At 45.6% G+C, this 14,271-nt stretch overlaps 1 protein-coding gene across 2 annotated transcripts in view; it reads right to left on the bottom strand.

The window, feature by feature from the left end:
• Positions 1–13,744, bottom strand: part of syap1 (synapse associated protein 1) — a 32,555-nt gene extending 18,811 nt beyond the window's left edge. The window contains exon 1 of one of the 2 annotated variants that reach the window (XM_033032728.1): positions 13,501–13,744. In XM_033032728.1, the coding sequence (XP_032888619.1) occupies positions 13,501–13,642 (142 nt within the window). In that variant the 5' untranslated portion in view covers positions 13,643–13,744. The remainder of the gene's footprint in view (positions 1–13,500) is intronic. The other variant, XM_033032729.1, reaches the window with a different exon arrangement.
• Between the last annotated feature and the right edge of the window lie 527 nt (positions 13,745–14,271).

Below are 14,271 nucleotides of genomic sequence, written 5' to 3'. Positions count from 1 at the left end.
TCACCCCGCCCGCCCTGATAACGGCCGCTGCTTGCAAACCAGCTAACGGCGCTTTCAAAACAAACCCTCCCGCACGCCGAGGAGGGAGGGAGGGATGGCTTCAGCGTGCGGGAGGGTTTGTTTTGAAAGCGGCGTTAGCGGGTTTGCAAGCAGCGGCCGCTATCAGGGAGGAGGAGGAGATGGAGCCGCTGTTGCGGCCGCTGCTGCCGCTGTGCGGGAACCGTCATTCACTCCGACCCTTCTGAAGCAGCTGCACCATAGATCCTATAGCTATAGGATCTTTGAGCTGCACTGCTCAGCCCCGCACCTTGCTGTTGGCTGGCGGAGGAGGGAGCCGGTGGCGAGGAAATCCCAACGGCCAAGGCAGCGGGGCGATGTTGTCCAAGGAGCGCTGACCTTCCTTCCTTCCCACCTCGCCCCCCCCCCCCTCTCTCTCCCTCTTGTACGCCCCCTTCACCCACCCCCCTCCCTTATTCTGGGACCCCTCCTCTCCATCCTGCACTGATCCCCATTCCCGCCTCTATTCAGTCCTCACTGACATCCCCTGTGCTCCCCTCCCCATCTACCCCACCCCCCCATCTATTCATCCTACGCTGATCACCCTATCCACCTCGCATTGATTCTCCTTCCCCCCCCCCCCCCCCATCCATCCTACACTGGTCCCACAATTAATCCTGTACTTACCCCCCTTCCCATCCATCCTGCACTTCTCCTCCATCCATCCTGTACTGATCCCCTATCCATCCTGTACTAATCCACGCATTCATCCTGTACTGACCCACCCTCCATTTACCCTGCACCTTCCCCTCATTCATCCTGTAGTGATCCCCCATTCATCCTGCACAGACCCTCCGATCCACACTGTACTGACCCACCCCCCTTCACCCATTCATCCTGCGCTGATCTCCCCTCCCCCCCCCCCCATCCATCCTGTACTGATCCTACCATTCAAGAAGAATGGGGGGAACAGTCTGAAGAAGGGTCTCGACCCGAAACGTTGCCTATTTCCTTCGCTCCATAGATGCTGCCTCACATAGATGCTGCCACAAATAGGCAAGTGATTGAAATATCAATGGTGGAACTCTTTTGTGAATAACGATGATAGTTCAGAAAGCTTCTCAGTAGTCATGCGAAAGGATAAATTTGATTCTTTGGTTAAAGCTCGAAACTGAGGAAAGGTGGATTTCAATGGTAGAGACAGGATCTGGGGAGGTTTATTGGGAGCAACTGCCAAAACAACATCCAATAAGTGCAATATGTTTAGGAAATGCTGGTTATGGAAAAATGTTCTGAAAGTGAATTGAGAGTATCAATGCAGAAACCCATTTGGGCAGCTGGTTAACATTCATATTTGATCAGGAATGTAACACCACCTATTCTTTTGCATTATTAAAAGTTTGATTGGTTAAAATAAAGTGTTAACAGAAAAATTTAATCAAACGTGACTTGAAATTTACAGGAAATAAGAGAACATTTCAGAAATAAATTAGTTGGGCAAAAACTTGCTCTGAAATGACATTGGAAAGTAGGACAAAAGAGAATTTAAAAATCTATTTTAAAAAAAAGGTAAGGCACAAGTTCCCTGAGGTACTTGAGGGGTAACCTATGCATGGAGTTAGGCAATATGAGTCGGATCATAAATGAGTACTTCTCAATGGTATTCACCAGGGAGATACACGTGGAGGCTGCAAATTAAGGGGTCCACTGATATCCTGTATAGTGTGTGTTATCAGGAGGGATAAAGTAATGTCAGAAATATAGGAGCACATTAGGGTGAATAAAACTCCAGTCAGACTATCCCAGATGTTAAGGAAAGCAAGAGAGGAGATTGCCAGGGCTATGACGAGTATATTTGCATATTTGTTGGGCACTAACGAGGTAAAAGAAAACTGGAGGATAGCTAATTCATCTCCTGTTCAGAAAGGACAATAAGAAATTACAGGCCTGTGAGACTTACAAGAGTGGTGGGAAGGTTGTTGGAGAAGATTCTGTTGGATACGTGTATAATAATCGGTAGTAAAGAAAGCAAACTCAATGCTAGCATTTATTTCAAGAGGGCTTGTATACAAAAACAGGGATGGAATGCTGAGGCCTTATAAGGCGCTGGTAAAGCCGCATTTGGAATATTGTGAGCAATTTTGGGTACCATACCTGGAAGGATGCACTGGCTCTGGAAAGGGTCCAGAGGAGGTTTACAAAAATGATCCCAGGAATAAGTAGGTTAACATATGATGAATGTTTGTCGGCACTGGGCCTGTACTCGCTGGAGTTTAGAAGAATGAGGGGGGGACCTAATTGAAACATAGAATAGTGAAAGGCTTGGATAGGGTGGATGTGGAAATGTTTCCACTGGTGGAAGAGCCTAGGACTAGAGGTCATAGCCTCAGAATTAAAGGATATTCTTTTAGCAAGGAGATGAGGTGAAATGTATTTAGTCAGTGGGTGGTGAATCTGTGGAATTCTTTGCCACGGAAGGCTGTGGAGGCCGTCAGTTGAAATTTTTAAGAATAGAATAGAATACGTTTATTGTCATTGCACAATACTGTACAACGAAATTCCATTGCATCTCCTTCCTTTAAAAAGAACAAAACACAACCATTGACTCACATATACACAAAATCCACATAACATATACACATAATAAATAGGTATTAAAAATATTTTAAAAGAGTATTGCGCATTATCTTGCACCCCAAATTATATTGTGCTTCCCCAGTGTTCTCTGTTATAATTAATTTCTTTTATCGCACATGGGTAGAAACTATTTTTTAGTCTACCGGTGCGAGCCTTCAGAGACCTGTATCGCCTCCCAGAGGGTAGCAGAGTGAAAAGGTGGTTGGCAGGGTGAGATGTGTCCTGCTTGATGTTTGTGGCCCGGCGCAAGCATCGGGCCCTGTATAGGTCATCCAGGGAGGGCAGTTGAGCGTTTGTGATGCTCTGTGCAGTTTTAATAACTCTCTGCAGCGCCCTCCTCTCAGCCACAGTGCAGCTAGCAAACCACACCAGGATGCCATAGGAGAGGATACTTTCCACGGCGCACCGGTAGAAGGACAGCAGCAGCGGCTGTGAAACGTTTGCTCTCCGCAGACCTCAGGAAATACAGCCGCTGCTGTGACTTCTTCACGAGAGTGACGGTGTCCATTTGCCATTTGAGGTCCTGAGAGATGTACATTCCCAGGAACAAAGTCAGTGACTCTCTCCACCATGTCTCCTTTGATGTAGGGAGGAGCAGGTTCCTCTCTCCTCCTCCTGAAGTCAATAACCAGTTCCTTTGTTTTTGTTGGGTTGTGTACCAGGTTATTTTTAGTGCACCAAACATTCAGTTTTTGGACTTCATCTCTGTAGGCAGACTCGTCGTTGTTATTTATCAGCCCCATTACAGTCGTGTCATCTGCAAACTTGATGATCCGGTTTGTGCTGTGTATTGGTGTGCAGTCATGGGTGTATATTGTGTATAAGATGGGACTCAGCACACAACCTTGTGGCCCTCCTGTGCTGAGCGTCAGGACTGGGGAGTGATTGGACCCCATCCTGACAGTCTGTGGACGGTCTGTTAAGAAGTCCTTGATCCATCTGCATGTGTTGTTGGCATTAACACCCACGACAGACAGTTTGTCCACCAATCTGCTGGGGATGATGGTATTAAATGCAGAACTAAAATCTACAAACAACATCCTCACATATGAGCCAGGGCGCTCCAGCTGAGACAGTGCAGAATGTAGAGCTATGTTGATGGCGTCCTCAGTTGACCTATTAGCTCTATATGCAAACTGATGCTGATCCAGGGTGGGTGGGAGTGAGGATTTAATGTGGGCGAGGACCAGCCTCTCAAAGCACTTCATCAAAGTTGAAGTGAGAGCAACAGGTCGGTAGTCGTTCAAGCTGGTGATAGATGTTTTTTTGGGAACAGGCACAATGGTAGCAGTCTTCAAGCATTTGGGGACAGTGCATGTTAACAGAGAGAGGTTAAAGATGTCACTAAAAACCTCCGCCAACTGATCTGCACAGTCGCGCAGTACTCTCCCTGGGATGCCATCTGGGCCAGCAGCCTTCCTGGGGTTGACACTGCGGAGTGCTCTCCTGGCATCCTCTGTGCTCACAATGAGTGCCAGGTCGTCAGTGCTGGATGCGGCTGCAGGTGCACGCTCCGCCTCATTCAGCTCAAAACGGGTGAAAAAGTGGTTGAGCTCCTCAGCTAGCGAGTTGCTACTGCTGCTGATGGTTGGCCCCCCGTTGCCCTTGTAGTTGGTAAGTTGCTGAATACCCTGCCAGACACACCGAGGGTCCCTCTCGTTAAAGTGCCCCTCTAGTCTTCTTCCATAGGCTGCCTTTGCCTCTTTGATGGCTCTCTTTAGTTTGGATCTGGCAGTGTGTCTGAAGAAGGGTTTCGGCCCGAAACGTCGCCTATTTCCTTCGCTCCATAGATGCTGCTGCACCCGCTGAGTTCCTCCAGCAATTTTGTGTACCTTTTAGTGCTGTACAGTTCATCATTGCCAGATCTAAAGGCTGAGTTGCGTTCCCTCAGTAGCTTCCTAACATCACTGGTCATCCATGGTTTGCTGTTTGGATAACACCTGACCTCTCTGTCGACAGTGACGTTATTGATGCAGTTCTTTATGTGGAACATGACTGTGGATGTGTAGTCTGTTATGTCCTGGTTTGCAAAAAGATCCCACTGGGTGCGCTCAAAGCAGTCCTGAAGTTGGGCGGCAGCGCCCACAGGCCAAGTCTTTATGTTTCTCACACTGGGCTTAGTTTTCACGATGAGAGGTCTGTATGCTGGGGTGAGAAAGAGGGATAGATGGTCAGACTGGCCGAGGTGAGGGAGGGGGGAGGCTTTATATCCATCCTTGATGTTGCTATATACATGATCCAATGTGTTTTGACCTCTCGTCGGACACGTGACATGCTGGTGGAATTTAGGGAGGATAGTTTTTAGATTTGCCTGGTTGAAGTCTCCAGCCACGATGAAAATCCCATCAGGGTGCGGTCTGTAGTTTGTTGGTGGATGTTAGCAGGGCGATCAGTGCTAGCTTGACATTAGCGCTTGGTGGAATATAAACAGCCATAGTAACAACAACTGTGAACTCCCGTGGCAGATAGGAGGCAGATAGATTCTTGATTAGTACAGGTGTCAGAGGTTATGGGAAGAAGCCAGGAGAATGGGATTAGGAGGGAGAGATAGATCAGCCATGATTGAATGGCAGTAGACTTGATGGGCCAAATGGCCTAATTCTACTCCTATCACTTGTGACCTAACGTGGAAAGACAGGGATTAACTAGGAGTCAGCATTGTTGAATGCAGGAGAATGGATAAACTGAGTTTCTATGAGGCTCATAACAGTTATAGAAGCTTATAAAATGATGTGGGGTATAGATAGGATAATCAAAATCTTTCTTTCCCCATGACATGAAATAGAGGGCACAAGTTTAAGGCGAGAGTGCCACAATTTAAAGGAGATCTGAGAGTTGAGTTTTCCAAAAAAAAGTGTGGTGAATATCTTGAATGAATTGTCAGAGAAGAAAGTAGAATGTGATAGTTACAATGTTTACCAGGCATTTAAACGGATACTTGGAAAGGTAAGGGATACAGGCCTAATGTGGGGCAGAGTAGCACTGGATTGCCTAAAGTCTCGTTACTGTACTGTACACTCATACAGTGTCCTCCATAATGTCTGGGACAAAGACCCATCATTTATTTGCCTCTGTACTCCACAATTTGAGATTTATAATAGGAAAAAAAAATCAGATGTGGTTAAATTGCAGATTGTCTGATTTTAATAAATGCCATTTTTATACATTTTGGTTTTACCATGTAGAAATTACAGCTGTGTTTATACATAGTCCCCCCATTTCAAGGCACCATAATGTTTGGGACACATGGCTTCAATGTTAATGTGCAGATTTTACAATTACTGTTTAAATTTCAGACCCTTCAGCTTGTAAATCAAGAGGTCAGCTGAATAAATGGGTTGCTTTCAGCAGTATCTAGATGAATCTTTGATTCCCAAAGAATCCAACAGATTATTTGAGAGTCAATTTCTAAATCAAGGCTGCCTATAGCTCTGATTAAACATAGATGCAAAGCAGTAGACAGATTCAATAATAGGGATTTCACGAAAGGTTACTGGAGCGTAGATCCTCACCCACGTGACCGCAAAATTTAACTGGGGTACAAGCGTCACTTCCGGTACATGTTAGTGATGCTGAAAACACGCACTTTCACACCCGTTAAAAACCGCGAAAACTGCCAGTTTTTGAGCTGTAAATTACTGTGCCAGTCGGGGTGACCGTGAGGCACAGCTACCTAACTTTACAGTCCAGAAGAAAGATAAAAACTAAGGTAAATTCAAGAGGGAGCTGAAGCTGCAAAAACAGCGGAAGTGGTCAGCGGACATTTGCCATGGAGATATAAAGATCGAAAATATCTCGCTGCATTTCATCAAAAGTAAGGCATTATTGACTTTTTATCTTTATTCATTTGTTATGTGAAAAGTTTTAAAAGTGAAAAATCCGTCAGTAAAATTGCAAAATCGCCCATGGTTCTCAGGTGGGTTTTAACATGCAATTAGGTAGCTGTGCCTCAAGGTCACCCCGACTGGCACAGTAATTTACAGCTCAAAAACTGGCCGTTTTCGCGGTTTTTAAACGGGTGTGAAAGTGCGTGTTTTCAGCATCACTAACATGTACCGGAAGTGACGCTTGTACCCCAGTTAAATTTTGCGGTCACATGGGTGAGGATCTACGCTCCAGTGACCTTTCGTGAAATCACCCTATACAAGACATTAAATCTAAAGTAGGCAATCTAGATTGCAGAATTCACAAGTGGGATTGAGTGTGGGTGGAGTTGGCGAGGAGTGTTTGCAGGGAGCAGTTGGAGAAGTAGGGAGATATTGTATCGGGGTATCGGTCGACGGCCTGTATAGGTCCGGTAAACGGTGCTCTGGCACTATTCCCTGCTGTTACAAAATGATAGGAGAGAGTGAGTCTAGTGGTATGGAGGCCAGTGGAAGAGAGGATAACGAAGAAAGTGTTGAGAAGGAGTGGGAAACCGTGGGAGCACGGGGTAGTCCCAGGAAGAGCAGCCATAAAAGAAGGAAAAACAATACTGGTGGATCGGAGAGTGAAGACAAGGAACCAGAAAAGGAAATTTCGTTAAATGCAGTGGTGAGGTTTGAAGGAGAAGGAGGAGTAAAGAAGATAGAGCCATTGAAGCTGACAAAAATAATCAGAGCCCAGGTTGGGGAAGTAAAGTATGCAAGAGTGCTGGAAGATGGAAACATGCTAATAGGGTGCAACAGTGAGGCTCAAGTTGAAAAGGCAATGAAAATGAACAAGATTGACAAAACCAAAATAATCAAAGTAGTGAGAGTGGGAGAACGGAGGAGGGCAGGGTGTAAAGGGGTTATCTATGGAATCCCTCTCAAAGTTAATATGAGTGAACTGGTTCAGGAACTCAGGAAGAGATGTGAATAATTATGAATGCCAAAAGAATGACCAAAGGAGCAAAGGAAAAGGAAACAGAGTCCTGGTCGAATTCAAGACAGAATCCCTTCCAAAAGTGGTCCATTTTGGATTCATGCGATATAGCGTAAGAGAGTACATACCCAAATCAATGAGGTGCTTCAAATGTCAGAAATTTGGGCATATAGCTAAAATGTGCAATGGGGCGAGGAAATGCGCAAGGTGTAGTGGGGACCATGAATATGGTCCGTGTGGAGAGGGGGTCAGACCAAAGTGCTGTAATTGTGGAGGAGAGCATAGTGTGGCTTACTGGGGCTGTGAGGTGATGAAACGCGAAGCTGAAGTACAAAACATAAGAGTGAAGGAAAAGGTCTCCTATGCAGAGGCAGCAAAAAGGGCTGACCCTACAAAACAGATGAATGAAAGAAGGATCAGGAGGGAACAAGATGTGGGCATAATGGAGACAATAAAAGAAAAAGAAAAGAGTATATGGAAAGAAAAGAAAAACCTGGTTATATTTATAGCAGGAGTAATAAATGCGACAGCAGAAGTAAAATCCAAAACAGAAAGGATCCAAATCATTGTAAAGGCTGCAGTCCACCACTTGGGCATGGCAGGATTGAAGTGGGAGGAAATACATGATGGTCTCAGTATCCAGGCAAGCCAAGAGTCAACATGTGTGGGTTAATAATATTAATGTTAATCCTACAATGGAATGCAAGAAGCTTGTTAGCCAATGGGCAAGACTTTAAGCAATTCATAGACAGTAGGAAGGAAAAAACAGATGTCGTATGTATCCAGGAAAACTGGTTGAAACCAAGTTTAGATTTTGTTCTATATGATTATGTTGCAGTGAGATGTGATAGGGGAAATGGGGGAGGAGGGGGTTGCGCCACTTTCATTAAAAAAGGGATACCATACAGGGTATTAGGAATTGGGCAGGAACAGGAATATGTGGTAATAGAAGTGTGGTCTGAGAGGAGGAAAATTGTGGTAATAAATTACTATAATCCATGTAAGCGATTAGAGGTCAATAAGTTACAGGAAGTAGAAGGCCAGAGCAAATCTAATGTTATTTGGTGTGGGGACTTTAACGCACATAATACATTATGGGGCAGTGGAAAATCAGATAATAATGGACAGGTAATTGAGGAATTATTAAATGATGGTAATCTAGTATGTCTAAATGATGGAAAGAAGACCAGGGTAGATGTTAGGACAGGGAAGGAGTCTGTGTTGGACCTTACTCTTGTTTCTAATAGGATTGCTGCTAAATGTAACTGGGAAGTATATGAAAAGGGTACCATAGGAAGTGATCATCATCCTGTGCTATGCAAAATAAATGTTACTTTAATTATGAGTAAAGAAAACAGAAGTGGACGATGGGTTTTTGGAAAGGCTAATTGGGAGAAATTTAAGGAGGAAAGTGATAAATATGTAAAACTGATACAAGAAGAGACAGATATAGAAAACTTTGAGAATAAATTGTCAGAAGGTATCAAAAGAGCAGCATTAGTTTCCATACCTAAAAGTAAAGGAAGATCAAAAAGGAAAGCTGTGCCGTGGTGGGACAATAAGTGTAAAGAGGCGGTGGTGAATAGAAACAGAGCATTCAGATTATTAAAAAGAACTCATAACTACCAACACATGATTAATTACAAACAGGCTCAGGCAATTGTAAGGATGACTATAAGACAAACAAAAAGAGCATATTGGAGGAAGTATTGTGATTCAATTGGAAACACAACACAGATAGGGGAGATATGGGGGATGATTAAAAAAAATGGAAGGTGATAAAAGGGAGTGGAGTTATCCTATCCTAACAAATGGAGATCAAACTGTAGTCTCAAATAAAGACAAAGCAGAACTAATGGTTAACACTTTTAGTAGGGTTCACAGCTCCCACAACTTATCAGATGAAGGAAGAAGAGGTAGGGAAAGAACAAGAGAGGAAAATGTTGAGGCCTTACAAAGGAAAGGTATCACAGAGGACAAGTACAATATTCCATTTAATTTGGGGGAGCTAAAGAGAGCTCTGGCCAAGTGTAAGAACTCAGCCCCAGGGAAGGATGATATTTGTTACATAATGATAAAGCACCTAAGTGAGGAGGGACTCCAAAAGATACTTGCCCTATATAACAAGGTGTGGGAAGAAGGGCGAATACCGGACAGGTGGAAGGGAGCAATCATTGTGCCTATTAGAAAACCAGGGAAAAATGCAAGTAATCCAGTAAATTATAGACCTATAGCTTTAACAGCACACATGTGTAAACTGATGGAAAGAATGGTAAATGAAAGATTAATGCATCTAATGGAAGAAAAAGGTATAGTGGCTAATTATCAAAGTGGCTTTAGAAAAGGGAGAGGTACTAATGATCCAGTTCTGTGCTTGGAAGATGATATAAGGAAAGCACAAGTCAAAAAAGAATCTGTAGTTACCATATTTTTTGATGTAGAGAAGGCTTACGATATGTTGTGGAGAGAAGGTCTTTTAATAAAGCTGCATTTAATCGGAGTAGGAGGAAATATTTTTAACTGGATAATGGATTTTCTCAACGGTAGAAGTATACAAGTTAAAATAGGGTCAGACATCTCTTGTAAATATGTAGTCGAGAATGGAACTCCCCAGGGAAGTGCGATAAGCCCGATCCTATTCTCAATCATGATCAATTATATATTTACAAACATTCAACCAGAGATGGGGCGATCGCTCTTTGCAGATGATGGCAGCTTATGGAGAAGGGGGAGGAATATAGATTTTATCGTGGAAAAAGTACAGCAAGGGATAGCCCAGGTGGAAGAGTGGGGAGGGAAATGGGGTTTTAAATTCTCTATAGAGAAGACAAAGATAATGGTTTTCACAAGGAAAAAAATTAAAGAGGATGTCCAGTTAAAACTATACGGCAACAATTTGGAAAGAGTAAAAGATTTCCGTTTCCTGGGAGTTCATTTTGACTCCAGATTAACATGGAGGGTCCACATTACAAAAATAATTGAAAAATGCAAAAAAGCCATCAATGTAATGAGATGCTTGGCAGGTTTAGAGTGGGGAGCAGATGTATTATCTCTTAAACATATTTATGTATCACTGATCAGATCCAGACTAGAGTATGGCAGTATAGCTTATGGGTCAGCATCTAAGTGAGTGTTGTCCGATTTGGACAAAGTCCAAGCGGAAGCTCTAAGAGTCTGTATAGGAGGTGTGCGGACGTCACCTGTATGTGCACTACAGGTGGAAACTGGGGAGATGCCGTTGAGACTGCGCTGCAGACAACTAATGGCTAATTACTGGCTAAGCCTTAAGGGTCATGGAGAGAACCACCCAACAAAACAGGTAGTACAGGAGTGCTGGGAGAGAGGGGTGGCTCAGTCTGGAAGCTTCGGCTGGGTTGGAGGAGTTGTGGTAAGGGACATGGGAGTAGAGGACAAAGAGTTCTGCCCTGCAGTATTGTGGCCATCTGTGCCAATATGGTTACTGAACATCCCAAAAGTTGATCTGGAGATATGGGAGGCAAAATGGAGGAACAAAAATTCAGACCTAAAGACAGAATATCATAGCCACATAGATAATAGATACAGGGAACACCTCTTAATTTTCACAGATGGATCAAAGGACCCAGTAGCTGAAACAACAGGTGCGGCTGTGGTAGTCCAGGGGATGAATGTTGAGCTTTGCAAAAGAACAAATAACTATTTGATAGTATATACAGTGGAACTGTACGCTATTTTGATGGCAGTTCGGTGGATGGAACAGGTGCAACCATGCAAAGTATTAATATGTAGCAACTCATTATCTGCAATCCAGAGTATTGGGTCTGGTGCATCCCATAGGCGGCCTGATCTAGTTTATGAAATCCTACTACTATTAAGCCAAGTGACAAGGAGGGGCAGTGACGCGAGTTTGTTGTGGGTCCCAGCACACATTGGTGTTCTAGGAAATGAAAAGGTGGATAAATTAGCAAAGGAGGCTTTAAAAAAAAGAAACATAGAGGTAAACTTACAATTATCCAAATCTGAAGGAAAACACATTGTGTGGAAGAAAATAAATCAGGAATGGCAACAATACTGGGAACAGGAGACAAAGGGGAGACACCTCTATTCGCTACAAAACAGAGTGGGCATTACAGCAAGAAGAGGGGGGAACAGGTAGTGTTAGCAAGATTGAGGATAGGGGGTGCTGACCTGTGCGCGGCTGCCCAGCCAGCAGCTGTCTGTCTTTTCACCTTTTTTTTATTTTTAGTTAGTTAAAGTGTTTTTGTTTCTGGAGTTCTAGACTTTTTAATGTGGGGGGTGGGGGGGGAAGGGGGAAACTACCTTTCAGGGTCCCTACCTGGTCGGAGAGGCAGCTTTTCTCCGGGCTGCAGTTTCGACCTGTCCTCGCGGCCTACCAGCAGGCCTGGAGCGGTGTTTCCTGAGGGGACCGCCCAGAACCTCGGCTTCGGTGGCGGCACAGCGCTGGAGCGCTATCGTGGAGCGGAGCGGGCGATGCCTTGCCCGGGTCGCCGCGCTGGAGCTCCGGTGAGCTGAAGACCGCCGAGTAAAACATCGCGGAGCTGCGGGTTTGAGGAGCGGCCAGCTGCGGGCGGCGGCGCTGACTTTACACCGGGAGCCTGGGATCTCTAGATGAGATCGCCAGTAGTGGAGCTCCAACCGGCGCGGCCTTGTTGGCTTCGGAAGCCGCGGCCTCCAGTACGGAAGCGGCCGTTCCAGGGTTCCCAAGCCGCTGCGAGGATTCTCCCGACGCCGGAGCAACATCACCCGGCGAGAACGTCCAGGAACATCGGGCCTCCGTAGAGGCAACTGTGGAGGCCTCAATAGGCCCGACTATGGGTGAACTGGGGTTGGGGACTGGACATTGTGCCTTCCCTCATGGTGGGAGCCATTGTGGGGGGATGTTCTTTATGTTTAAAACTCTTATTAATGTTATGTCTGTATTCCTTCTTCATGTGCTGCATTGGCAAGAAGCATTTCACTACACCTAGGTGTATGTGACTAATAAATAACCTTTGAACCTTTGAAGGACACACTCACCTGAACAGCACATTAAAAATATTGGGAAAACACCCTACTGGGCTGTGTGAGGAATGCCATCAGCCGGAAACAGTTCAGCATGCTATTGCATGTAGGAGATATGAGACAGAAAGAGGAGTTATGACCAGTGAAATGAAGAGAATTGGAGTGACAGAAATATCAGTAAAGAACATTCTAGAGTGTGGAGGGAAAGGAAAAGGAATAAAGGTGTTGTTTGATTCCTTGAGGGCCTCTGGCCTTATAAATTCAATTCAACTTTAATGTCATTGCACAAATACTAAGTATGGGTACAACGAAATGCAGTTTTGCGTCAGTCCGTAATAGTAGTGCATATAGAAATTTAAAAAAAGAAGATACAGAATAATCAAAAATACAGAATAATTAAACAATGGGGACGGAGGGACCGGAGAAATCTATCGGCGGGACTCCGAGTTCAGCAATGTGATGGTATAATTGTAGAAGCTGTTCCTCATCCTACTGGTACGAGACCTGAGGCTCCTGTACCGCCTCAGGATATAAAATAATATAATGTAAAGACATGAGTACTGTGGAATGAAGCCAGAAGGTGGCAGCAATGCAACATTGCGGATGCCGGCTGCCGTAAAACTCCAAAGAAGGAGTAGGCAATCTAGGAAGGTGGCAGATAGCACCACAGGTTAACGTGTGATCAGATAAACAGCACTAAAACACAGCTGAGTCAGTTTTGATTGTATACCGAAAACATCAGAGAAGAGGTGTTGCAGAGGTGCTGCTTCAACCTGTTACATTGGGAAAATCAGCGGGGGAAATGGGAGTGCTCACTCTCCCGGGGTCCGGTGGACAAGGGCTCCCGGTGCCCGCCCTCGCAAGGGTGTGAGGAGAAGGAAGTCGGAGGGAGGGCAGGTAGGGAGGGCGAGGCGAGCACGGGGATGGGGGCAGGGCTCAGAGCTGCGTTGGGCTCAGCCAAAGATCTTATCGGCCCCGCGGCCTGAACCCGGGCTGCCCCAGCGTCGACATCGGACTCACCGCTCAGCCCCTTGACCTGGCTCGTCGCCTCCGGGGCCGCGTCTCCGGCCGCCGTTCCCTCTCCGGGGTCGCTCAGTGGCGGCGACGGAGGCGGAGGCAGCGGCTCCTCCAGCCCGAACCAAGTGCCGACCGTCCGAAACATCCTTTCGGCCCAGCCCAGCCCCGCCCGGTGACGCGACGCTGCGACGCACGGTAGCGCTACCCGTCACCTCAGCAAAAGGGCTGCCAACCCGGCCGCGCATGCGCCCTGCCCAGCGCGGCCGCAGCAAAGTGAAACCCTGCAGCTGTCGAAACCCTGAAAGAAAACTCGGGGATGCTGGAGATGGTCATTGATTCATACAACACTGAAACAGGCTCTTCGGCCCAAATTATCCATGCCGACCAAGGGGCCCGATCTAATTTAGCCTGATGGTACACAAAGTTGCTGGGGAAACTCAGCGGGTGCAGCAGCATCTATGGAGCGAAGGAAATAGGCGACGTTTCGGGCCGAAACCCTTCTTCAGACTGATGTTCCCGCATTTGGTCCATATTTCTCTAAATCTTATGCTTTAAAAAGAAACTGCAGATGCCGGCTTATTCCAAAAATTGACTCAAAATGCTGGAATAACTCAGCGGGTCAGGCAGCATCATTGTTGTTAATTAATATACATTTTCAAGTACCTGTCCAAGTGTCTTTTAAATGCTGTTATAGAACATATCTCAACTACATCTGACAGCTCATTCCATAAACCCACCACCTTCTGAATGAAAAGGTTGCTCCTCAGGTTCTCA

The sequence above is a fragment of the Amblyraja radiata genome, chromosome 14, assembly GCF_010909765.2.
Source record: "Amblyraja radiata isolate CabotCenter1 chromosome 14, sAmbRad1.1.pri, whole genome shotgun sequence".
Taxonomy (NCBI): Eukaryota; Metazoa; Chordata; class Chondrichthyes; order Rajiformes; family Rajidae; genus Amblyraja; species Amblyraja radiata.
Note: the sequence above shows the minus strand (reverse complement) of the source record. Positions and strands in the feature narration are given on the sequence as shown.